The 24566-nt window shown below is 45.2% G+C and overlaps 1 protein-coding gene across 1 annotated transcript; it reads left to right on the top strand.

Moving 5' to 3' along the window:
• Positions 1-15: 15 nt before the first annotated feature.
• LOC119455582 (BUD13 homolog) lies at positions 16-24268 on the top strand. Its single transcript, XM_037716984.2, has 6 exons — positions 16-187; positions 397-569; positions 718-1946; positions 10566-10678; positions 13614-13798; positions 24031-24268. The coding sequence occupies exons 1-6, from the start codon at positions 63-65 to the stop codon at positions 24204-24206; spliced, it is 2001 nt and encodes a 666-aa protein (XP_037572912.1). The 5' UTR covers positions 16-62; the 3' UTR covers positions 24207-24268.
• The last annotated feature ends 298 nt before the right edge of the window (positions 24269-24566 follow it).

Raw genomic sequence — 24566 nt, 5'->3', positions numbered from 1 at the left:
AGACATGTAAACACGGTAAATGCGGTGAAGAGTTCAAGCGGGAGCAAGGATAAACGGCCGTCATGGCGTCGTCTGGGGATGTTGTTGCCCCGGTAAAGACTGTCGATAAGCTCAAATATCTAGAGAAGTACATGTCCGGGAAGGAAAAGAAAAAGAAAAAACGAGCAAAGCCTTCGGTAACACAAAGGTAAGTGTTTATTTAATCCGCTTTGCATCATGTGTACTGTGGCCACGGGCCTTGCTGTGCGTGTAGGCAGCGATCGCGAAAGCATAAGCGGGTCTGGCCGTATTGCTGCGTTTGGACGCGTTATTCTTACGTTGATGTTGACGCTTGCAAGATAAAACAGGGCTATTACAAGTTGTTCAGTTGGCGACCTGTGCATTTTCGTCCGACAGGTTGCGAATACTGGACGACGACGTCGACTTGAAGCACATCCCCTCGGCACACAGTCGCGAAGCAACACCCGAAGACGACGAACCTCTAGTTGCGTCTGTTATCGACGACAGACCTCTGCAAGCCCGTGTAGCGGAGCAGTATACGCCTGCCCAGTGGAAAAAGATTGGCAAAGGTTAGCGTTCACTTTAGCGCCGTGAAGCTCGGCGTATCCTTAGCGCGAGTGCTTTGAAAGTTTTGCCGCCGCTCGTGGTAAATTATGAAGTCACCCACTGCGTTAGAGTGCATGCCGTGCGCGTTCTAATTTTGTATATCTGATTCAGATGCAGACAAGGAAGAAATTGGTGCATCTGCTGAGAAAAGAAGATCCGACGACAGTGATGCGTCACCTCCGCGGAAGCGGCTGGCTTGCTACAGAAGCAGGCACGATTCCGACAGTGACCTCTCCCCGGAACGGCCAAGTACAAACGCAGAATCAACGGGCAAGCGCGAAGAATTGGCAAGGAGCCACCGGAGCAGAGGAACACCGCCTGTGGAATCGAAAAGTTCCCGTCGCAAGCCATCCCCCCAGAAGGCTAGACAGCGTTCAGGCAGTGAGTTATCTCCGCAGCGAAGGCCCGTGTCACCAACGAAATCTAAGAGAGAGATAGAAGAGTCCCATCAAAAGCATCATTCATCGTCATCATCGAAACACAGTCAAAGCAAAGAAGCTTCCTCGGGTATGCACAAGCATAGGAGAGAGCAGACGAGCACATACCGAAGTTCGTCACCAGACCTTTCTGGGGCCAAAGATGCCAGAGTTAAAGTTAAAGTGGAACCGACTGATGAAACGACAGAAAGAGAGAACAGCAGAAACAAAAGTGATGGCAAGCACAGCAGAAGACATGCATCGAATGACTCACCTGACTCGCCTCCAAAATCAAGAAGAGGCCATACTGATTCTGAACACAGCTCATTCAAAAACAGGACTCGCAACCATGACAAAAGACATCATTCACCCAACCACAAGGAAGTGTGCGTAAAGGTGGAACCACCCTCTCCGAGCGATGACCGTGATGTTGAGAGGGTGCCACGAGTGAGACACGACTCTGACAGCGACTTGTCACCAGTGAGGACTTCCGGTGCTGCTGGAAACACTGACAGCGACCTTTCGCCTGAACGTCCTCGAAGAACAGCTGACGGTGTGGCCGGTAAAGGTAGACACGGCTCGGACAGTGACTTGTCACCACCACGTCCAGGCAAGGCACCAGGCAGACGCAATGGTTCAGACAGTGATATGACACCAGTGCGTGAACCTCGCTTTATGAGTGAGAGCCCAGTGCCGTTCGAACTCCGCGGCTCCGACCCTGTGAAGGTTCCGTGCTCCGATGGCTCAGGCCACTACCTTGTCGAACCCGATGAATTGCGGGAGAAGTTCCGAGTGCGGTCGAAGCAGAGGCCCCACAAAAGTAGAAAGATAACTAGAAAGAGCTCACCCTCAGTATCAAAGCGAAATTCAGAAAAACACGGGAAGGATGAAAGGGAGAGTACAAAGGCAAAGGGCAAGGAACCGGTGAGGCTGTTTGCATATTACCATGTGTTTCAGATTCTTACTAGTCTAAGGCATTGTAGAATTGTTGGAAAATAATTTTTAAAAGTGTCAATCTACTTTTAGAACAACATTTATGTATATATTACCCAAATAATTGAATGTTGTTCTAGGAGCATGTTCATGTTTCGGCTGTCATGTGTTGTGAGGTGCCAGACATCTGCTTTGTGTTAATAGAATAGCTCTTGGACAATTGATAACATGACATTGCACATTGAAAATTGCACTTACTTTTTTTTGCTTGTAAGTTGTACATGGGATGCGACAAGTTCTAAAACTCGTAACTTGTCACTGTGCTTGCTTACGATAGGTGCGTTTGTTTCTAGGATTTGGTCTGCTTTGACAGCAACTGTGTTACTTCGACTAGATGTGAAGAATGTCTGCTAAACATTTAAAAATGAGAGAACCATTAGAGCCAGCACAATAAAATTTAGAAGCGATGTTGGGCATTTAAAGGGCAACTTGCGGGCAAGTTTTGTTGTTTTTTATTGAATGGCAGTGCACTTGACGAGACATAGGCAAACATTAAGACACGCACATTAGTGCTGGGTGTGTGTGCTTTGTTTGTATATGTCTCGTTATGTGGCGCTGCCGTTCAATCAAGATTGTCCAGCCAACTAGCCCGCCAGGTCCTCCTGTTAATTGGAAGCTCTATGTGGTATTCAACAGTGTGTCGTTTCAGAGCACTAGGGAAAATCAGGCCAAAATGGGTAGGAATAAAGTGTGTCTTGGCAGGAGCATTCTGAATAATTTCGAAGCTGTAAATGCTTTGGATGCACCATAGGAAATCTCCAAAGTGCTGTCAGAGCCTTTGAAATGCTTCTCGAAACAGTGAACAAACTTTTAGAATTCCTGTTGTAAACAAATGGTCTAACGTTTCCGCCTGAAACTTTTCACTCATGTACAGGAGACCTTCCGTATTTAGAATCATGCATTGAAAGTATTGGAGGGCATTACTTGTAAGTAGCGGTGTTCGAATACTGAAATTTCTGAATTGAGCACGAATATTCAAGGAAGATTACCTTCAAATCGAGTATAGAATATTTATACATTTTTAAACGAAGTGAAATATAAAGCTTTCATGAACTCCTAAAGTGAAAAAAAAAAAAAAGGCTCGTTTACACAATCCGACGCATTTAATGCCATTCACGATGTCTGGTCAACTGAGGAGCTTGTATGTGATAAACAAGTTCTTTCACTTATCTAGCCCATGATAATGATGGCATTTATGAAATGACAGAGCAGCACGTAACCAAATGCATGTAGAGGGTTGTTTGTTGAAGGAACCAACTGAAATACCACAGTACTACACGTTGATGTAAGAGATGCAGTCGAGATGACATGCGCTTTTATTTATTGACTGGAAGCTATTGTGCAGAAGTTGGCTGCTCCGTGCATTCCCTGAGGAACTGATGCCTCTCACCAGCAGCTGCGGCTTTCGCGCAGCAGAATCATTGGGGAACAGTCTCCACTCGAGTCTTTCTCCCCTGAGATTTCAACAAGTGATGTTATCTCTTCTTCATGAACAGATATGAATATGCAACAATACTGAAAAGTTCATTCTTGAACATGAATCGAATAGCAAAGAATATTCGATTTGCAGTCAAATTTTACATGCTTTTCTTTTTCTTTTTTTATTATTATTAACAGAGCTTTTAAAAACCACCTGTGGCATGTGGCACAATTTGACTTCTTCAGCTAGGTTACTCTCAGGGGAGGACATTTTGCATGAGAAATGAATATTTGCTTAATTCAGAATGATTTGCCAATTGACTTAAACTACTTTATTTATTTATTTATTTATTTATTTATTTATTTATTTATTTATTTATTTATTTATTTATTTATTTATTTATACCTCAAATACCCCTTTCGAGGTTTTACGTGAGGGGTGGGCATACCTAGTAGGTTATATTTTCAATGAATGCCTTGAATGATGAATGACTGGAGTGGTGCACTGCTTCGGCAGGTAGATGATTCCAGTGTTTCACTGTTTGATCGAAGAAAAAGTTAAGATGAGCAGCTTTGCAAGCTGGAGGGGGATAAACAGCCTTTGAATGGTTATTACGGGATGAAGTGCGATGCGCAGGTATGATGTCGGTCTGGTGAAGCAGCGAGTGATCAAACTTGTAAAAGAGACAAAGCCTTGCTGTTTTGCGGCGGTGCTCGAGGGTTGGAAGGTTCAGAGATGACAAGTTGTGAGGCTACTGTGGTAAGAGTAGTTGGAGTCAATAAACCTTGCTGCGCGATTCTGTATGGATTCCAGGGCTTGCTGTTGCCAGGTTAGATTGGTATGAGTTCCACACTGAGCATGCGTATTCCACTTTGGGTCGGAAAAGTGTTAAGTATGCTAGTAGTTTTACCCAAGGGGGAACAAGACTTAGATTACGCACAGGTAGTACGGAACACGATTCGCATCGTTGCTAATGCTGCAAATGTGGGAAGACCAACCGAGGTTACTGGACAAGTTAACACTTAAGTACTTATAAGAAGTGATGGCACATGTTTCAGAACCGACGATAGTCTATTTAGCTGAAATATTGATTATGGCACATATTGCAATTTGTGAATTGTAACCAATGACTTTGAAAGTCACAGCCACTTGGAACATATGTTACGGGGATGTTGGGAGTATAGACTGGATGTATTCACAATATATACACAAGTAGGGTTAGCGTGGTCAAGATGGCTGACCAGCAACAACACGCAGCAGCCAATGTCTCTCGATCTTCTTCTTCTTCTCTTTCCTCCTATCCTTCCGTAACAATATTCTGAGGATGATACCAGTTTCAAGATATCCATTTGCAAAGTTTGTGACGAAATTTATTGGTTGTCCAGTGATTTTTGAGCTTCAATGCATAATAAGGTGTTTTGTTTGAAAAGTAAGTGGAGCAACAGTGCATTCTTACCGCAAGTTTGACAGCGCTTATCTCAATACTGGTGCTAGTTTAAGAATCAGTCTCAAGTGGATGTGCCTTATGCAATGCACTAGCTTAAATTTACATATTGCAATGTGTGTGCTAAAGCAATTAGTTAAAAAGTTTATTAGTGAAATTTTGTTAGTTATGCATTTTGATTTTTAGCGTAAGTAATGTCCGCCTCTTTGAGTAAACCAGGTCCATGAGTAGATATGCGCTATATGTCACAGGCAATTTTTTAAAATTCTGTTAACATTAAAAAAAAAAACCTACTAGTAGAATATTTGCACACCCCTACTATTAAGTGATCATGCTAGCGAATCAGCTGTTGCTCTGTACCACATGTGGGGGTGGTGAGAATGGTGCACAAGGGCTGTGGAAAAGCTCCAAGATTGTGCTCTAAGGCTACAACATGGCCGCTGGATGAAAATGTACCTGTGCTTTTATCCAGCGGCCTTGAGCTATAACAAGGAGCCTGTTGACACCACAGCCTCCTGATCTCAATCTGTGCTTCTCACTTAGTGGAGACCCGAGACATCACAGTGCTACACCCATAAAATTGATACCAAGGTGTGGCGCTTCCTGAAATAGCTTATAAAATAACACCAGATCAAAGGGCCTTTGAATTTTCACTTCAGCTTTGTGGCCACCCCTTCAGTGCATCTCCACTGATCCAGAATTGATAGCATGGCTTTAGTATGCCACATGGGTGAAATTGTGCTGAAGGAATGTTTCTTAATAGTGTCATTCGCACACAACTGATGCCACCTTCTTGCAAGCTCGATTTAGAGCAGATTCTTCTTTCTCAAAAAGGTCAGGGTCTTGTGGCGCTAAAAAACAATGCTGCTTAGGCTCCTTTATTGCAGATTGAAAACCCGACTTGAGATTTGGAGCGAAACAATAACTGTACATGTTGATCTTTTTTGGCGAAGAAATACCACTGCTACTAATTGGTCATACCTTTAGTGATTCAGGTCTCACAGCTGAGCATCGACTAATCTTGCCACTCATTTTTTCGTTATGAAAGCTTAAACGTCTTCTGAAAACTTCCAAACACTCAACAACAGAGACCTGTGGCTCCTCTCTGCACGAATTGATACTTACAGCTGACACACAACTATTTCACTTTGCGCGCTTTATATGTTCCGAGGCATCTGCCATGCATCGCAGACGATGGAACTCGCGCCGTTTTGCCGAGCACAGCACTATTTTTATGTCGAGATAAGGAGAAGTGGTTAACTACGCTGGTAGGAAGACCTGCTCATTTAGCCATTGTAGTGTCGGCTAAAATGCCAGTAGAGCACACAGAAACTACCATACTTCATCCCTCAATATCTGCAGCCAAAGCCAGAGGTCACATGAGCCAATCAGTCGCAGAAGCCAACATGCAGACGGTCTCAGTCCATGACGTATAAATCCGTGCCTGTGCTATGTCGCAGTCTTTAGTCACAAAAAAGGAACATCTTTAGAGGCACTTATTTAGGGTGGCAAAAAAATCGACAAACATTTATGTAGTTATGTAGCATTTCATTATACAGGGTGTTTCTTTTTTTTTTTTAGACAATACAGTGTTTTTTTAAAAATAAAACCGTAATGAGCGTAGTGAACATAGCGCTTTTGCAGATGAGTTCTTAGGTGAGGCAGTCATACTTTGCCGCTAATAATGTAAGTGTCAGAAGACTAATTAACATTAATTAATTAACTTTTTTATTAGTGCCTTGGGGACAGTTGTCTGAATGGCATAATTGGACACCAATCTTTTAAGGATCTTGAAAATTGCACCTAATTTGAGATGTTCATCATCAAATTTCAGAGCTCAATCGAGGCACTATTGAGGCAATGCCCCGTAAAGTTGCCGTCAGATGGGAATGCCCCGTAAAGAAGTGTGGGGCAAAGTTTGAATGATGGCGTGCCGCGGCAGATACTGACTCAACACACAGCTGTACATGCTTGCCAGGCAAAGCATGGCATATGAGTAGCTGCCGCGACTATCCGATACATTCGGTTTCCAAGTTCCAAGTTGCTTGTCATCACAGGGCGTTTTGGTCTGATATGATAGTGGGTCCGCCTTTTCTGCACTGCCACAGTGCTCTGTTCGTTATCGCCCGGATTTACCGTTGAAATTCGATGGTAAATATTTCAAATTAGGTGTGACTCTCAAGATTTCTTAAAAATGAGGGTGCATTAAAATGTGACTGCCTTCAAATTTGCCATTTATACAACTGCCCTTGAGGCCGCCTCGCTTAGAAACTCATCTGCAAATATGCCACGTTCGCTGCATGCATAGCTTTTTTATAAAAATCTATTGTCTAAAAAAAAAAACACCCTGTATGTATCTACAATATAACCGATGCTAAAGTAGGAACTATTATCTGTTGTGTACAGCACAGAGAAAATGAAACATTTGGTCATGCCTTAGCACGCCTCAGAGCTTTCGCTGCACTGAAAGTTGTTTTTGAGGCAGAGTATAGACTGACTAATATTCTAATGGACATGAAAAGGAAAAAAATGGAGCTGGGCACGCCATGTGATGGTAGGATGGATAACTGGTGGTCCATTAGAGTTACAGAATGGGTACCAAGAGAAGGGAAGTGCAGTTGAGGACTGCAGGAAACTAGGTGGGGTGATGAAGTTCGGAAATTTGCAGGCGCAAGTTGGAATCAGATAGCACAAGACAGGGGCAATTGAAGATCGCAGGGAGATGCCTTCGTCCTGCAGTGGGCATAAATATAGGCTGATGTTGATGATGATAGACTGGCTTTCAGTATAAGCTTGCTGAAGCTAACACCTGTTCCATTAGCATGTCCTAGAGGATAAAGAGCACATCTTCAGAACAGGCATTGACAGCATGCGAAACGGGAAAATGGCGGAGTGATTAGTTTTGCTCGTAGTTTCTGTGTCAGTGCTTCTTGCAGGGGTTCTCCCAATATGCACGCAATATGCAAAGACTTCGTTAAATTGAGACTGAAGCACAAAATTAATTGTCTGGACTGATCTTTGCGTTTCTCTGAGAAAAACATTCTAGTGGAGTGCAAGCTCTTGCGATATTGAAAGCTTTGTTACTTTGAGGATTTAATTGTGCTTACTGGCTTATTTCATGTCTGTGTGCATCTTTCAAAGCACTCTCATGTCCAGTAGTGTGTTTTTATTTATTTATTTCATAATACCCCTAAAGGCCCCCGAAGGGGTATTACAAGGGGGTACGGATACATGAAAAAATGCGAGCTTTGCGCGTTACCGAAAAAAAAGAAAAAAAAAAGAATTATACATAAGTACGACGACTAGCAACATACACAAATAAAACAGTATACGAAATTGATTAGTCGAGTAACAACTTAAAACAAATTAAGGGCATAAATAGATACAGTGTACAAGAAGCAATACGAGGTCTTGCTGGAAACTGTGTCAGTTGTCATCTTAACAAATTAATAAGACATGAATACACTTATACAATGTACACGCAGAACGGTAAAACAAATGATCAAAACAATGTATACACTGAACAACGTATGAAGAAACGCTAAAATAGTACATGATGGATATTTACGCGTAACCGTTGCGTAAAAGTTCCTGAAAGGTTGCGAAATCGGTTTGAGTAGCAATGTGTGATGGTAGGTTATTCCATGCAACTATTGTTCGTGGAACGAAGGAGTTAGCATAGTGAGCTGAGCGACAACTTATGCGTTTTATCTTGAAGATATGGTCTGTGCGTGGAAAGAAGGCTGTCGCTGGTTCGAAGATATGGTGAAGGTGCGGATGATGATAAAGTTTGTGCAGCAGCGAAAGGCGGGCAATTCTGCGGCGATAGGATAAGTCGTCAAGCTGAGCGCGAGCTTTTAGTGCTGAAATGCTAGTATAGGGTGAATAATCAGAAAAAATGAAACGGACCGCGCGGTTTTGCAGTGATTCGATTTCATGGGTGATATAGGTTTGACAAGGATCCCAGAGGGCTGATGGATACTCGATTTTTGGGCGTATTAATGTGATGTATGCTAGTCTGCGTAGTTTAGCTGGAGCATGCTTAAGGTTGCGTTTGAGGAGGCCTAATGAGCGGTTAGCTGATGCCAACGTCAGGCGGATGTGATGATGCCACGTTAGATCAGACTGTAAGTGAACCCCAAGATACTTATATGAAGTTGTAAGTTCAATTATGTTGTTATTTATTACGTACGATGTTAGAATGCGGTGACTGCGCCTAGTAAATGATAATAACTTCGTTTTAGCTGTATTAAGAGTCATCAACCATGTTGAACACCATGTGTTAATAGCGTTAAGATCGGTTTGAAGAACATGTTTGTCATTGTCACATGAAATTAATCAATATATTACGCAGTCATCGGCGAAAAGTCTGATGTGGGAAGACTGTTAGGCAAGTCATTAATATATATTAAGAAGAGTAAAGGGCCAAGAACGCTGCCCTGCGGAACACCGGAGGTTACTTTGGTAGAAGGGGAATTGCTGTTGTTAACAGATGTGTATTGTACTCTGGATGAGAGGAAATCCTTAATCCATCCAATAACGGTTGGGTGTATGTTAAGGTTCATTAGCTTCAGTACTAGTCTATGGTGAGGAACGCGATCGAAAGCTTTTGAGAAATCCAGGAAGATAGCATCAACTTGAAACCCGAGGTCTAGGTATGAATGTAAGTCATGTAAAAAGCCGGCTAACTGTGTGTCGCATGAATAACCCCGACGAAAGCCATGTTGGTAATCAACGATAATTTTGTGGTCTTCTAAGTAGTTAATAATTTCAGTATACAAGATGTGTTCGAGTAATTTGCAAATAGTACTAGTTAAGGAGATGGGGCGGTAATTCAATGGATGAGTTCGGTCTCCAGTCTTAAATATGGGTATGACTTTTGCTACCTTCCAGTCGTATGGAATAGTGTTGGTTGATAAAGACTGCGAGAAGAGTGCACACAATACAGGTGATAAACTAGGTGACAAATGTTTTAACACTTTATTATTAATGCCAGTGTGATCAGATGCCGAAGAAACTTTAAGTTTATTTAGTAAAGAAGAAATACCTGCTTCGCTAACAATTATTTCTGGCATTGATATGTTAGTGAGATTGTCAAGGGATGGTGATAATGTGGTGTCTTCCTGTGTGAATACAGATGAAAATGTGCTATTCAATAAATCGGCACACTCCGAGTGGTGGACCATATCACCGTGCTCATTAACGAGTGTTATATCGGGATAGCTCTTCGGGTTTATTACGCGCCAAAAACATTGAGGATTGTTAGTGAGCATAGAATACAGGTCATGGGTAAAGAAATGTCGTTTAGATGATTTTAGCAGTGACTGATATTGCTTATCGCAGGTCTTATAACGATGCCAGGAATCTGAGACGCTGTCTTTGTTGGTTTTACGATATAAACGCTTTTTCTTATTATTAAGGCTATTATGTTGTTATTATGTTATGTTGTTATTATTATTTTGAATGAGCCAACATTTTTTTGTTCTATTTGCTGTGGTGTGAAATTTCTATTGTAGCATCGTCTTGTGTTTCTTATCAGCACATTGATGCCTTAAGAGAATGAGGAAAATTTTTGCTTTTCCTTCCCACGTTGGAAACTTGTTAATGTGTCAAGCATGCTTGCGGTAACTCCTGTGTGCTGCCAATGTTTATTTCTTGAGCGTCATTTATGCTTCTTTTTTATTAGGAAAAAGTGCAAGAAGTTGTGAAGCTTCGAGATACCACTAAAGCGGACAAAGCCAAGGAGAAAGCTGCCAAAGAAGCGGAAATGGCGACTATATACAGCAAGTGGGGAAAAGGGTAAGAAGTCATGCTGCCCCCTTGTTTGTTAATCATCCATTGTATGCATGCCATGTTATGCCAAGTGAACACATTAAAATCTCAAGTACTAATGGAAACACTGATAATGTATTGCATGCGTCCGACTTCTGGTTATACCTTGTGGGAATCCTTGGGTCCCATGATTGTTACACGCACAGCGAACACCGCGTCAGGTGCACGCACGCACACCAGGCAGGTTGGGGAGAGGGAAAACCTTCCTTTCGTGGGCAGCACACTGGAATCGCAAGTGCTATTAGCCCCACCGGGTTGGTCACGTGAGATCCCTCTGACTTCGCCTGATTCTCTTTGGTCACCAGCAAGTGGCGAGTGTGGAAGTCTCTGACGCTGCTCCCATTTTCCCGCACGTGGTTAGTCAACCGCATTTTTTCCATGGCAATCGCTGCGGCTGCCCATATCCCCAGCTAGTAAGTCGGAAGCCCCTAGCCTATTATTGTTTTCGAGGGAACCCTCAGAGATGTCAACTATAGCTAGCTGGCCTGTTCGAAGTGTTAGTTGCAGTCGTAATAAATGCTTTCCAAGTGTACACGTTGTTTGGATGCGTGACTCTCACGCGTCCCCTGATGTTGTTTTCTCCACGTGTCTCCTGTAGTTCGGCTTCTCCCCGTGGCTAAGCCAGGCGGCGGTCGTGGTGGTTGCGGCGCATTGCGGGAGATGGCGCGAGTGTCGCGATGCTAACGCCGCGAGGTGAATTGGGAGAAAAAGGTCGAAGGCGCTCTCTTTTGGGCTTGGGGATTGGCGGCCATTGGCACACGCACGAACGCTTCGCGCGACCGTCGCGCAAGGCTAAGAGCAGGACACCGGTATGTACGAACACGGATCGTTCGAGCGCGCCACCGTTCGCGTGATTGTACGCGTGAACGACTAAGCGATGGTGTCACAGCATGGGGCGAACATATTCGCTCGCTGTCGGGTCGCGGGCCCATGTGAATGTTGGGAGAGCGAGGCCTAGCGCCCGCGGAGCATTGGCAAGCCTGAAGCGAGTGAGTACGGAAGCCTCGTGGGTGGTCCGAATTTCTTAAGTAAATAGCTTCTTCTATATCTTTGACTTCTGAAATCGCGGCTCAGGGAGCCGGGTGGCCGCGGGCCACGGGTGCCACTACGGGCTGACTGGTATTGCGGCCTGGCACCGGGCGCTCCGACACCGTCTGGGACGGTGGGCGCCGTCAACTCGGATGCTGTGTGCACCGAGCGGGGTAGGACCACCTCACAGGGCTAACGTCTCCTCGCGGTTGCCTGTTGTGCCCATTTTGGGTGATGTTTTTTTTTTTTTTTGATGCCAGTTGTTGTCAAAGTAGCGACGCATTAGGCCTAAGGCTTTACAAAGCCGCCTGTTGCACGTTGAGGGACACAACCTGGTGGACCGTGGTGTTGAGGTGTCGCACATTGCTTCCCTCATTAGTCCGCCTCGCACAAATTGAAATTACTCGTTCGACTCAAGAAAGTAAGCTTTGTTCACGTGAACTTAGCATCTGAAATGCCACCCGAAATTTTGCTAGCCGAATTGAACATCGTACCACATGGGCGATGTGTATGCCGAATTCCTCTCCCTTGTACTACTTTAGTGTTTGTCAATTGTGAGCGGAGGCACCCCTGGTTTGCTGTCACCTGCACACCGTCAGCGCTGCTGCCCCGGACTACAATCGAGCTATCCCAGGCGATGCAGATGCCTGTGGCCAGTTCGGCGCAGCGATTTCGGCGGCCGCCTGTGTCCGGCTCGCTACCCTCGGCGGCTGGGAAGAGAGCCGGCAGTCACCAGCGGCTCTCGCCGGCATGGCGCGTCGGCGCGAGCGACACTTGCTCGTGCCGACTTCTGTGTTGCCGTTTCTGGAGTCCTGGGCTGGAGTCGTGTCATCGAATCTGCAGAGGTGGTGCTGTGACCAACGGACGCCAGCGGTGAACCCCGAAGACGATGTCGGCTCGCATGTTATGGAAAGCGCGTGGACATTTTTCGCCGGAGTATGTGTAGTGATTTAAGGTTGGGGGGATGTGGGGATGCGCGACTCTCACGCGTCTCCTGATGTTGTTTTCTCCGCATGTCTCCTGTAGTCCGGCTTCTCCGCGTGGCTAAGCCCGGCGGCGGTCGTGGTGGTTGCGGCGCATTGCGGGAGATGCTAACGCTGCCGAACGGCAGGGTGACTTGGGAGAAAAAGGTCGAAGGCGCTCTCTCTTGGGTTTAGGGATCGGCGGCGAACACGCACGAACGCTTCGCGCGTGCGCCGGCCCGCTTCGCGCGACCGTCGCGTGAGGTTAAGAGCAGGACACCGGTATGGACGAACACGGATTGTTCGAGCGCGCCACCGTTCACGTGACTGTACACGTGAACGACTAGGCGATGGTGTCACAGCATGGGGCGAACATATTCGCTCGCTGTCGGGTCGCGGTGAATCGGACTTCCTTGATTTGTCGCGCGCCCATGTGAATGTTCTATTGGTTGTAATTCGGCTACAGTGCATTGGTGTATGAAAGGCGCAATAAATGCCCCTTTGCTTGTTTACACTACTGTGTTGTCATTCCTTTGTCCTAAGAGCATGTGTGAGACCCCACAACGTGGTTGTTGTTCATTGTTTCCTTGAGCTTGTACCAGACCGCGGTTGATGGGCAGGCGTACGCCAACCGCGGTGTGCAGTGTGCCGAGGCAGAACGCTGTTGGCATTTCCCTAATCCCTACAACCTGTAATACTACAAGACTTGTTAACATGCCCTTATTGTTCCACAAAGAAGTGCTTGAGGATAAGTTTCTTATGCCAGTGCCAACTGACTGTGTTTCAGAGTTGGCAAAGCGTAGAAGCAAGCTTGAGAATGACATGTGCCCTAATGTACTGTGCAATGCTGTCAGGTTGCATTTAAGAATACTATCCCACACCTGAATATTAATTTCTGTTCACATTTTCAGTCTTATGCAGCAAGAACAGCAGGACCAAAAGCTGGCAGAACACCTTCACGAGATGTCAAAGCCCTTCAGTCGTTACGAGGATGACGAAGACCTGGAGAAACATCTGAAGGACCAGGAGAGAGAAGGAGACCCGATGCTAAACTACATTCGAAAGAAAAAGAAGCAAAAGGGAAATGATGCTGCTGGTATGTGGCCTCACTGACTGATAACATTTTAGATTTGTTTTTTGGCTTATTGTCGGTTTAGATTTGTACAGTGCAACCTCGTAAATTCGGACTCCATAGTGACTGGAAGGTCATTAAAAAAAAGGAGGAGTTTGAACAAGACAGAGCTCTATTGAATATAGGGCTCGATAACGTACGTGGTAACGCGGGCGATACAGTTGTTGACCGATAATTTGGAATCTGTGAGGAGTACCTGAGTGCCTAAATAAACGGCGTCTGAAAAAATTTGTTGCAGTTTCACCTGAAAGGTGAAGCATCAATTGCGATGGCAAATTAGTAGAGAGCTATACGGAGTAAGGATAGTAGTTTTATCAGCTGTATAAACTTGGACACGCAGCAGCACCAGCAATGCGCAGAACTGTTGTCGACGCCGTCGGCATTTTGCCCGCGTTCGCACCGAACGCGCGCGGCGTTGGTGACTGTTGCCGGTGCCTCTGGGGGTGGCTCGGAGGTTGTCGACGAGATCAGAATGGGAAACTCGTGGAGCAGCGTCGGAAATCTTACCCACCTTCTCGCCTCGCAACGTTTTTATATGAATACGCACTTGGTGCTGCAGCTAAACGTCGCCTCCCCTCCCTCCCTCCCATCCCCCCACGGCCTTTCGTGCGACGGAAGAAGTCGCATTTGCTCTCTATATATGGTGATTGTAAAGGAGGAAAGAGACGCTTAATTCTGCAGCCCTTTAGGGAGCACAGTGCAGAACGCGCGTTTGCTCCCTGACGTGTGTTTGCTCCCCATGAAAGCGCGCGTCCCTCGTGCCTTTTCACTCGCACATACAGCGTCCGGAGCACGGCGACAATTTCATCGCCGTTGTTGATGTCATACGGAACCTCACGGCGACCCCGACGGCAGAAATCCGCTTTGGAGTGCCCATATAATTGCTATCGCAATAATAAATGCGTCTATCTTATAAGCAACCAGAAAAGCTGGTCAATGCCTTGCATGCCTGCTTGCATACGACCTGGCCAGTGTATTTTGACCATTGTCATGGCTGTTTCTACAGACAGATGAAAGTACAGTTTCCAGATGCACTAAATGTATACTTGCCAACTTTTCATAATTTTTCGTATTGTTGACAAATTTGGGCTCATTCCACAATGTTACAAATGTTGTTCCATGTTTTATGAAAAAAAGTTGTTTCTGAAAAAGCACCATAAATGTTCGTTGTCCCTTTAAGAGTACCCTTTAAGAAGGGTACTCTTATCACTCTTTTTAAAGCTAATAGTATTTGGATTTATAAACAAACACTTTAAAAATTAGGCTAAAGGATGGAGTTTATTTGTAGTGGCAAATGGAATGGCCTTTTAGTAGTGATGCCATTTTCCCGAGCAATATTCCACGGTCTACACTTAAATAAAGAGTTATTGTAGGCTAAGTTCACACTTGTCACTAGTGCCATATACAGTGTAGACCGCTTATAACGTATGTCGCCAGAGTCGCGAATATCTGCACTATAAGTACCCACACTATAACCAAAACAACGATTTTCAAGCCCTGCACATAAGCAAAACATGCAGACCAAGAATGTAGACATGCTTGTACTATCGCGCGCACATCGTGATTACGTTTTCGCCCGTGAGCTGGCGAAAACATAATTGCGCTGTAGCCGGTGCTCTTCAAGCTCAACAGCTTTGCACCGAGTCAAAACGAAACAACTGTTTGCCGCAACCATTGTGGAAAAAACCGTGTCCGCTATCGACGCGATTATGAACGGCGACTTTGCGGTGCTGAAGGCACGAGCCCGACGCACGCACCGAGTCTGGATGAATTAACTACCATTCTCTGCAACACCTGCAGTCGAAATCGGGGTCGCTATCTATGCGATCATCGATGGCGACTACGCAGTTCTTTAGGCACGCGGCTGACACGCGTACCGAGTAAAAACGAAACTACTGTTCGCCGCAATCGCTGCGGAGAAAACCACGGCCGCTATCGACGCGATCGTGGATGACAACTACGCAGTTACGAAAGCCTGTGGCCAACGCGGTGTTATGCGCGTCGTTAAACGCAAGAATACAGGCTTTAAAGACACAAATAGGCTCGAATCATTCTGGCGTTGCTGTCGTTCACGTACGATTTCAACTGATTGCTGTGGCGATGCGGACTCTGCTTCATTTCGGTTGGACGCTAGTGCCGTTCTTGCTCTTTTGCGTCGCACATTTGCGGCGCTCCTCGCTCATTGAGCTCCGAAAGTAGTCCGAATTTAACCGATGTACGGCCAAATAAGTCCGAATTAACTAGAGTTTGATTGCATTTAATAATGCATATGCCGGCCGGGAGCACGCACCTTGTTGAGAAGCATGCTCGCTGCCACCCTTGTCAGTGAGATTTTCCCGCGGAAGCTGCATTATAACCGCTATTTTGTCTCGTGCGGCTGCACTGTAAGCGGTATGCATATGCGTGGAGTTCTATGGGAGGGTAAACGGGAGTCGGGAAAGGCCGCGTTGTAGCCAGTTCTGCACTATAAACGGTTACATTATAAGTGGTCTATACTGTACCATATATACTCGCATAATGAACAGTGCCACATTTGCAGAAATAGTGACAACAGAGAATCAGGCACTACCAGTGAGTTATTCTATGGCAGGGCATAATAATAATTAGTCAAACTTCATTTTCTCTCATGTTCAAAATTATTGTGATTGACTGAATATTGCGAATGGGACATAAGACATAGAGCAATTGGGACCTCGTTACATATTTTTATAGTGCAGGCATTAACCTTATCCTTACGTTGAGATCAGAGTGTCGAACTGGAAAAAAATACCAGTTTGGTTCTGTTTCAGCATGCTCCGATCTTGTTCTGGAGAAATATTTGTAACGGTTCGTGAACTGTTTCCACACAGTAAACTTCATCCTGTCCTATGGTGACATGCTGCACAGTGCTATAGACTTGTCTGCATGGAGCATGCCCAGGCTTTGCCAGCAGGTGGAAGAAATGGACTCCCTGGCACATGGGAGACAGAAATCGATGTTTCTTGCATGAATATCAGTGAATTTTAGTGTTGTAAGCTACAGCAGTCATGCACATAATGACGATGATCGTAAGCAGTGTCGTCGCAAGAGTGTGTGGTTTCGTGGTTCGGTGGCTTGATGTGCCCTCCCTTTTTTCCGTGTTTCATTTTATTGTCGTCTGTACTGAGTACGAGAAAAACAGTAGCATATTATAGGGGTGTTCGAATAGCAAAATTTGCTAATCGAATTGTACGAGTATTCGAGTAACACGACTGTCCAATATTGAATAGAATATAGAATATTGGCACTTGATAAAAAAGTGAAATGAAACATTTTACAGAGCCTCTCCGGCAACAAAATGCTTGTTTATATTATTTGATATATGCAGACCGTAAAATACTGTGGTCACATCTGGTGCATGCTGGCATTGAAATCACTTAAAAAATGAAAAGAGCAACAGGGCGTCCCAAATACATGTAGTTCAGTGTAGTGCTCCTCGAAAGAGCAAAGGGCAATACTGTAGAGCCACACATCATCAATCAAATTTATTTCATTCTGTCAAAGATACAGAAAGAAGGACTGTGACAAAAAGCTGTTTGTCAGAACAGCTTGACTAGGTCAGAGTCTCATAGAAAAATTTCGGAGCGGTAACAGCACTACTGTAAAATAAATGAAAAAAATTGACACTTAACAGACAGGCGTAGTACAATAGGGCACACACCAAGGTATCATTTTGAAGGAATCCAAACATGATTACATTGATCAAATAATATATTTATACAGTCGAATCTCGATAATTCGAACTTGAAGGGACCTGAAAATTTATTCGAATTAAAAGAAGTTCGAAAGCAAGGACGTATTTTTGAAGTATTCGAGCACCATAGCACGATGCACGAACGGTGTGAGTGGTGAAATATCGCGGCGCGCAAGCACATAAAGAGCGTAACTGCCCACGCCGGCCAACGCTCGGTTCCTGATAATGGCAGAAAACGACACTTCAGAGAGCGGATGGTGCCAGCATGGCGACGGGCGCGCGCATGCGGGGACCGTGGAATGTGAGGGCGGTGGGGAAGCGGATTTGGCCTCGGCAACTCCGCCGCTTCTGTGGCAGTGGCTTTGGTGGCTCCCCTCGCCCTCTCTCCCAACTCCCTCGCAGTTCCCTCACCTTCGACGGTCTCCGCATGCGCCCTTCGCCGTGCCGGCGTCCGCATAGCCCGCTCCCTGAAGTTTCGTTTTCTGCCGTTATCGGGAAGCGAGCGTTTGCAGGACTGGGCCTCCGCCGCTCTCTCCAAAGCTTTTGCTCTATGGCAGTGTCGGAGCAATGCCGGTCGGAGGCGCCGCCGCGTTATTTGGCGCGCTGCTGAGAGCATTGCCGGTCCGTGGTATGTTTGAATTAACCGTCGCAAATGCTTTCGCGTTCGAATTACCGAGCGTTTTCGCCCATTGAAATACACATAACTTTGACGGCACCACAGCGTCGGTTCGAATAAAGTGGCAGTTTGAATTAAGCATGTTCGAATTAACGAGATTCGACTGTATGTTTAAATTGAAACAAAGAATTCATAAGCTGCCTAAGACGAGACATGCTTATTCGACGGCTACTAACTATAGTGCATAAGTGACCTCTCCCGATGATTTTTTTTCTTGAACTCGATCGGTTGCACAACTGTGGCCTGCTAAACAAGAATCATTGAGCCGCGTCTTAGTTTGCATAATTCTTCGTTACCTGTAGACTGCACGAGCTGTTGTTGTCCCTTAAAGGATTTGAACGAAATGAATAGTAGACGACTTTGAGTAGTGAATTCTCGAATAGAGTGCAATTAGTATAGCAAAGGCTATTCCATTCGTATTAGAAATTTTGAATATTCGCACACACCTAACCAAGAATATTAGTCTTCCGAGGTGCATAAGCACACGGTCATGATTAAATTATCGTAGGTTCTTTTTCTGTGTAAATTTCAAATTGCAATTTAGTGAAAGAACTGTGTTGTGAACACACATGAACAAAAAAGAAACATTATTAAATTTAATATACTAGTATAGCACATGCGCAAGGACTTCAAGCAATATTTAAGACTATGTTTTTCAAAGTAGATATTAGTTGCAACTGCAGCATTTGTGTCGTCTCCTTCTTCCTTGCATTTGGTATTTGTGGACTGCCCTCTTAAGTATTCACTATACAGTAGAACTTGTTACATTATTAAAGGGACCGCGGCAAAAAGACGTACCAGCCGGGAAAACCTAACTGTGAGGGAGTGCACAAATTGCCACAGTACAATGGCAGAAACAGTCTGAGTGGGGGCCAGTACAGTTGTTAGATGTTTTAGTGCTCGTACTGTGACCAGGAATGGCACTTGCACGCACGTATAATTAAGGGGCACATACGCTGTTCCGTGGCAGTGGCCCTATCGCATTTCTGTGTACGCTTTGCCGCATAACACGGTTCTACTGTGCCAAAGCTGACTAAAGAGAACCGGCAATTGCGAAACACAAATGAGACCCTTGCAGGCCCCAAAGTGAATGTAGCCCTGTACTTGGCAGAATTGGCCCGTTGTGCGTGATCCCTGGTAGGTTTTAATTGATGCTCACTTTTTCAGATGCTTCGCCAACTGCTCTGTGCACGCTTTCTCCCAATGTTTGTGCAGTGCCAGGCTTGTGCAACATCGGTCGTATATTGCAAACTTCGGTCACTTGTTTCAACGAATTGGTCGCCTGTTTCAATGGATAGGTCGCTTATTGCAACATGCAAGAGCCAATTTCCCCCTGCACAGCTAAATTTACGTGGCGGCCATATTCAAATGCATCGTAAGATGCTGGTGCATAACAGAATGGCGCTGTATCAAATGGGAACGTAATACATGGGAGTCAATAGAATTCAGGTCGGTTCCACGAAAACACGACGTAGCAGCCGGGAAAATGGAACAGCGAGGAACATATCAATGCGGTTTCACTAGGGGTGTGCGAATATTCAAAACTTTCGAATAACGAATCGAATAGTCACTGTTTGTAGATGTGAATATTTTTCTAATACTTTTTTCATATATCAGAATGTTAACTGTGCCCAAATCAACATAAAATTGGAGTAAAATACTATATTTCCACCCCAGGAGGGCATAGTATAGGACTAAAACATGAGAACTTGCGCAGGGGAGTAGGCTACGTCACTTAGGTAGCCATGCTTTACTGACTGTACAATGATCATTCGCCCTCTCTGAAGAGTTCTATGCATTAAAAAAAAGCTACTTGTTTGCTCCTAATGCTTCATTTGTGCTTTTAATAATTAACGCTTCATAAGGTACTATGTATTGACAGAAACTTGCTAACTTTAAGAAACTTGAAGGGACACTAAAGGCAAATATTATTTCAACGTTGACTGTTAAAATAGCATACCAGAAACCTCGAAACGCTTGTTTCGTGCCAAGAAAAGATTTACAGTAAAACCTCGATAATTCGAACTCGGTTAATTCGAAATTTCGGTTAATTCGAAGAATTTGAGCGGTCCTGTCATTCTCAATGCAAATTCTGCCGGATAATTTGAATGGCCCGCGCGGCTCTATTCGGATAATTCGAAGTTTCCGGCTAGTAGCAACGTGCGGCGGTTAGGTTAGGGCGCTCCGTACAGTCGCCAACCGATTTTCCGAGCTCGTGGGGACTGAAAAATAGTCCGGAAAACTCGTTCGGCCGAAAAAAAAAAAGTTATTAGTGCGGCTTAAAAAAATCTCTAATAATGCCCTGCCTCATACTACGCTTGGAGGGGATCGACTTGCTTGGATTTGCGCAGCAATGACGTCGTCTCCGTGTACAGTCGACACGAACGTCACCGCGTTGGCGCTCTCCGCCAACGGAGTTCGCCATGGAGATCCAAGAAACGAGCTTCGCACCGCTTAGCTCTCGCGAAGGTACAGGAAGTAGCGCCGATCACTGAGACATGGGTCTCCGAGACACCTGCTCAGTGTACACGCCACGTTCAAAATAGCAACCGAAACTTGAGAAAAAAAAAAAAAGGCTCACTGAATTAACAAGCGTGGTGTCAGCGCGCACGAACGAGCGCGGCCGCCTCAGCGAGCGAAGGTTCGTGCGGTCTATCGCTTCAAAGGAAACTGAGCGGCGAGAGCACAGCGCATACAAAAGGTCAGAGCCGTCTGGAGATCGCTTTCAAGATACGGTGCGCGCGAGAAACCGCTCCGGCGCTAAGTACGCAGTTGTTAGAAGAGTAGAAGTCCCCCCCCCCCATACCCCCACGGCCTTTCGCACGAGGAAGTCGCGTTTACGCTCCGCCGTGCGTTCGCTCTCCATGAAAGCGCGCATCCCCCGCGCGCTGTCACTCGCACATACGGCGGGCGCGCGGCGATGATTTTATCGCCCTTGGACTTTGTATGGAACCTCAGGGCGGCGACGCCGACGGCGAAAATCCGCTTGAAGCGTCCATATAATTGCGGTCGCAATGAAAAAACATCCCACAATAAATGGTTACAACGATAGTGCTGAGCGCATATACTAAGAAAAAAGAAAAAGAGCAGTACTCTGGAGCGTTTTGTCAGCCAAGGAAGAGCGGGCATGGCCTCCGAGACTGGAGGATTGCGTGAGCTCTGTATTGATAGCGCGCGTTCGAATCTTGGAGGCTATACAGCGAGCCACTAGAATCCAAGCCAGTGCAAAATCCAACATGGCGGCCTCTAAGATTGGGTAGCGCGGCTCGGAAAGAGCGATTTAGTCCGCAAAATCGAACTTTGGGATCTCAATTCGTCCGAAAAATTGCGAAAATGCATGAACTCAATGGGAACCCTGACGGTGCATTTTTGAAGTCCGGAATATCCAGCAAGTCCAAATTTTTGGAGCTAAGCACCACCATGCCCGCTTTCGCGGCAGTTATCGATTCCGTGAGCATCGTCCGCAACCTTGTTGAGTGCAGTGCGGGTGATATTTGTATGCTACGTTTTTTGAGCCAGCTGGAGAGCATGGCACTAGGAGCGGCGAACCAGCGCGCTAAGTAATCCCGCATCGGTGATTACATGGAGTAATTTTTCTCGGACATGGAAAATAAAGGTCATTTCTTTTTGTGGCAAGTTCTTGCTTGTTTTCTTTTTTTTTATTATTCATTTCGGTTAATTCGAAAATCCGCTTAATTCGAAGAATTTTCGCGGTCTGGCGACCTTCGAATTATCGAGGTTTTACTGTATTTTAAGAGAAAATTGTGTCTGAAGCGTCCGCGTACCTCTAGCGCAATTCAAAGGAGCGGTGATGTCATGGCCATATAGTGACGTTGTGCCGCCGGTGAGTAAAACGGCACCCGGAGATGGCGCTATGGCTTTTTTTGCGGAAAACGCAAACGCGCGGCCAGAAATAGAGCCAAGACAGAGCCGACGGCAGTGCGAAAGCGGAAGGTAAAGCGCGCGCTGAATTGTGAACACGGTGATCGTCTACGCTCGTCGCAATGGACCAACTAGTTGACGACCCTGACAACGACACATTGGCTCGCGAAGCTGGGCTCGATTTTAGCGATTTAAGCTCCGACGAGTGTGACATGCTGCTGAGGGCTCGCACTGCCGGCGTCGTTGCCTACTATGACGGCGGCCTCGGCACCGGCTCTTCCGAGCGCGAAAGCAGCGAGGACGTTGGGCGACGAAGCTGGTCACCATCTGGATGTGCCGTCGCGACTCTCAAGCGAGCCAGCAACACCACCGCAGTACTCCGCGAATACGAAACTTCTGAAACTCGAAAGTGAGCGCGGCGCAGAGTCGAGCGAAAACGAAACCTTTTGACCGCCGGCGTCGTTATCAAGTGTAATGCCAAAAAGTTATTTTTTCTAAGAATCAAATAGAAATAGACAAGTAGCATTTCCTTCCGTCTTATAATCCAACGAAATAATCTTTTCAATACGAGTGGTTGAGTACTAGTGACATATTTTTTTTGAGGAGTGCCTTCGTCACCGGGCAAGCACCAGAATGTCCCTGGGGAGTCTCTTATCGTGTCCTGCATTTACCTCAATTTCTCGATTACTAAAGCTCTGTTCGCGATTATATTGGCACCTTAGGCGTTCTAGAGCATTGCTCTATCACTTTAGCTTGACTTTTTATTTGCCTTTAGTGTCCCTTTTAAAAATGTTGGAATGTGAACATCGGTTTATATTAATTGTGATAACGGCTGTTCATTATTCAAAAACTATTCAAAAACTATTCAAAAAGTATTCTATTTGCTTTTGGCACTATTCGATTCGTATTCCATTCGGTCTCAAAAATCTCTATTTGCTGATCTCAAGCTTCTACTGTAATCGCTCATGTATTGATTACGCACTTGCATCCTATATGCTTGAACCGTTTCGTGCCTAACCGGTAACCGTTATTTTTTTTTTTTTGGTTCAGGTTCGGTTCGGGTTCAAGCACATTCTAAAACTATAGGTTCGGGTTCAGTCCTGACTGGAATTCCAGTTAGGGTATGGTTTTCGGTTCGGGTTCGGTTCGACACCCTGGTTGAGCACATTGTCTTTCTTTATAAAAGCTTTGCCTTCTTTAAAAAGAATGTTTTGAGCATTTTGGAGCTTCAGTATATCTCTTTGCTTCACTTATTATTTGCTTTTATTGTCCCTTTAATGCCATTTATGGTGGCTAAGTGGCTATGGCATTCTGTTGCTGTACATGAGATTGCCAGTTCTATTGCTGTCTGTGGTGGCTGCATTTCGACAGAGGCGAAATGCGAAAATAGTTGTGTGCTTCTAGATTTAGGTGCGTGTTAAAAGAACTCCTGGTAGTCAAAATTCATCCAGAGATCCCACTACTGTATCCCTCGTGGTTCGTGTGTTGCTTTTGGACATTTCTTTGTGTCTATGGCGCAGAAAGCAACAACTGCATTACTGCAGTATCTTGCGTCAGCAGGTACCTGCAACTGTTTATAGACTTGCTGCGCACATTCACGTGTGTGGGCAACTATATGTGCTGTCTCTTCCTTTTTCATTCTTTTTGCCTCTTTGTCCCCTTCCATGTGCAGGGCAGCAAATGGTTAACCTCCCTGCCTTCCCTCTCTCCTATCTCTCTGGGATGTTAAACCTGATAATTCGATTGCCCTTTTAACGAGTGAAAGCGAATAAAAGTTAAAAGTGATGACACCTGCACTCACCTTGCCATAGACAGTGCAAAATAATGTGGCTAACTTGTTGCACTTTACACTAAGTACTCGGGGCACAAAACAAACTATTCTGTGATCGTCCTTTTAAACAGTGCTCATGTTTGTGCTTTGTGCAGGTCGTCCCGCATACAGTGGGCCGGAGCCTCCGCCAAATCGCTTTGGCATTCGTCCTGGCTACCGTTGGGATGGAGTGGACAGGTCAAACGGCTTTGAGAAGAAACTGATTGATACAAAAAATAATAAGAAGGCAACAGAGGAAATTGCGTACAAATGGAGCGTAGAGGACTTGTAGCTGTCCTTTTTACATCTGTTTTTACATAAAATGTTATTTAAATAAAGAACCTTTGTGTCCTCTCTTGCCTCCTGCTTCCTGCATGTATCAAGCCACGAACACAGCTCATGTATCCACTGAAGTTTCTTTTTCTTCACTAATGATTAGTCAGCTTGCATATTCACACTTTTGAAGACTGCAGAGTTAAGCCTAAATTATTACAAATTTAATTATTTAGTGCTAAATATGATCCCAAACTGAATTGTGGTTTACAACATGCAGTCTACCACGTTGCTGCGGCAGCTTGCATTCTGATGAGGGTGGAATACGAAGACACTCGTGTACTGTGCTTTGCGTGCACAATAAAAAAAACCAGGTAGT

The sequence above is a fragment of the Dermacentor silvarum genome, chromosome 6 (genome assembly GCF_013339745.2).
Source record: "Dermacentor silvarum isolate Dsil-2018 chromosome 6, BIME_Dsil_1.4, whole genome shotgun sequence".
Lineage (NCBI taxonomy): Eukaryota > Metazoa > Arthropoda > Arachnida > Ixodida > Ixodidae > Dermacentor > Dermacentor silvarum.
This window is presented reverse-complemented; position numbering and strand designations above follow the sequence as displayed.

Coding starts and splice junctions, on each gene's coding strand:
- LOC119455582 (XM_037716984.2), top strand. CDS start 63: ATGGCGTCGTCTGGGGATGTTGTTGCCCCGGTAAAGACTGTCGATAAG. Junction 1,947..10,565: donor AGGCAAAGGGCAAGGAACCG/GTGAGGCTGTTT, acceptor CTTTTTTATTAG/GAAAAAGTGCAAGAAGTTGT. Junction 10,679..13,613: donor TACAGCAAGTGGGGAAAAGG/GTAAGAAGTCAT, acceptor TCACATTTTCAG/TCTTATGCAGCAAGAACAGC.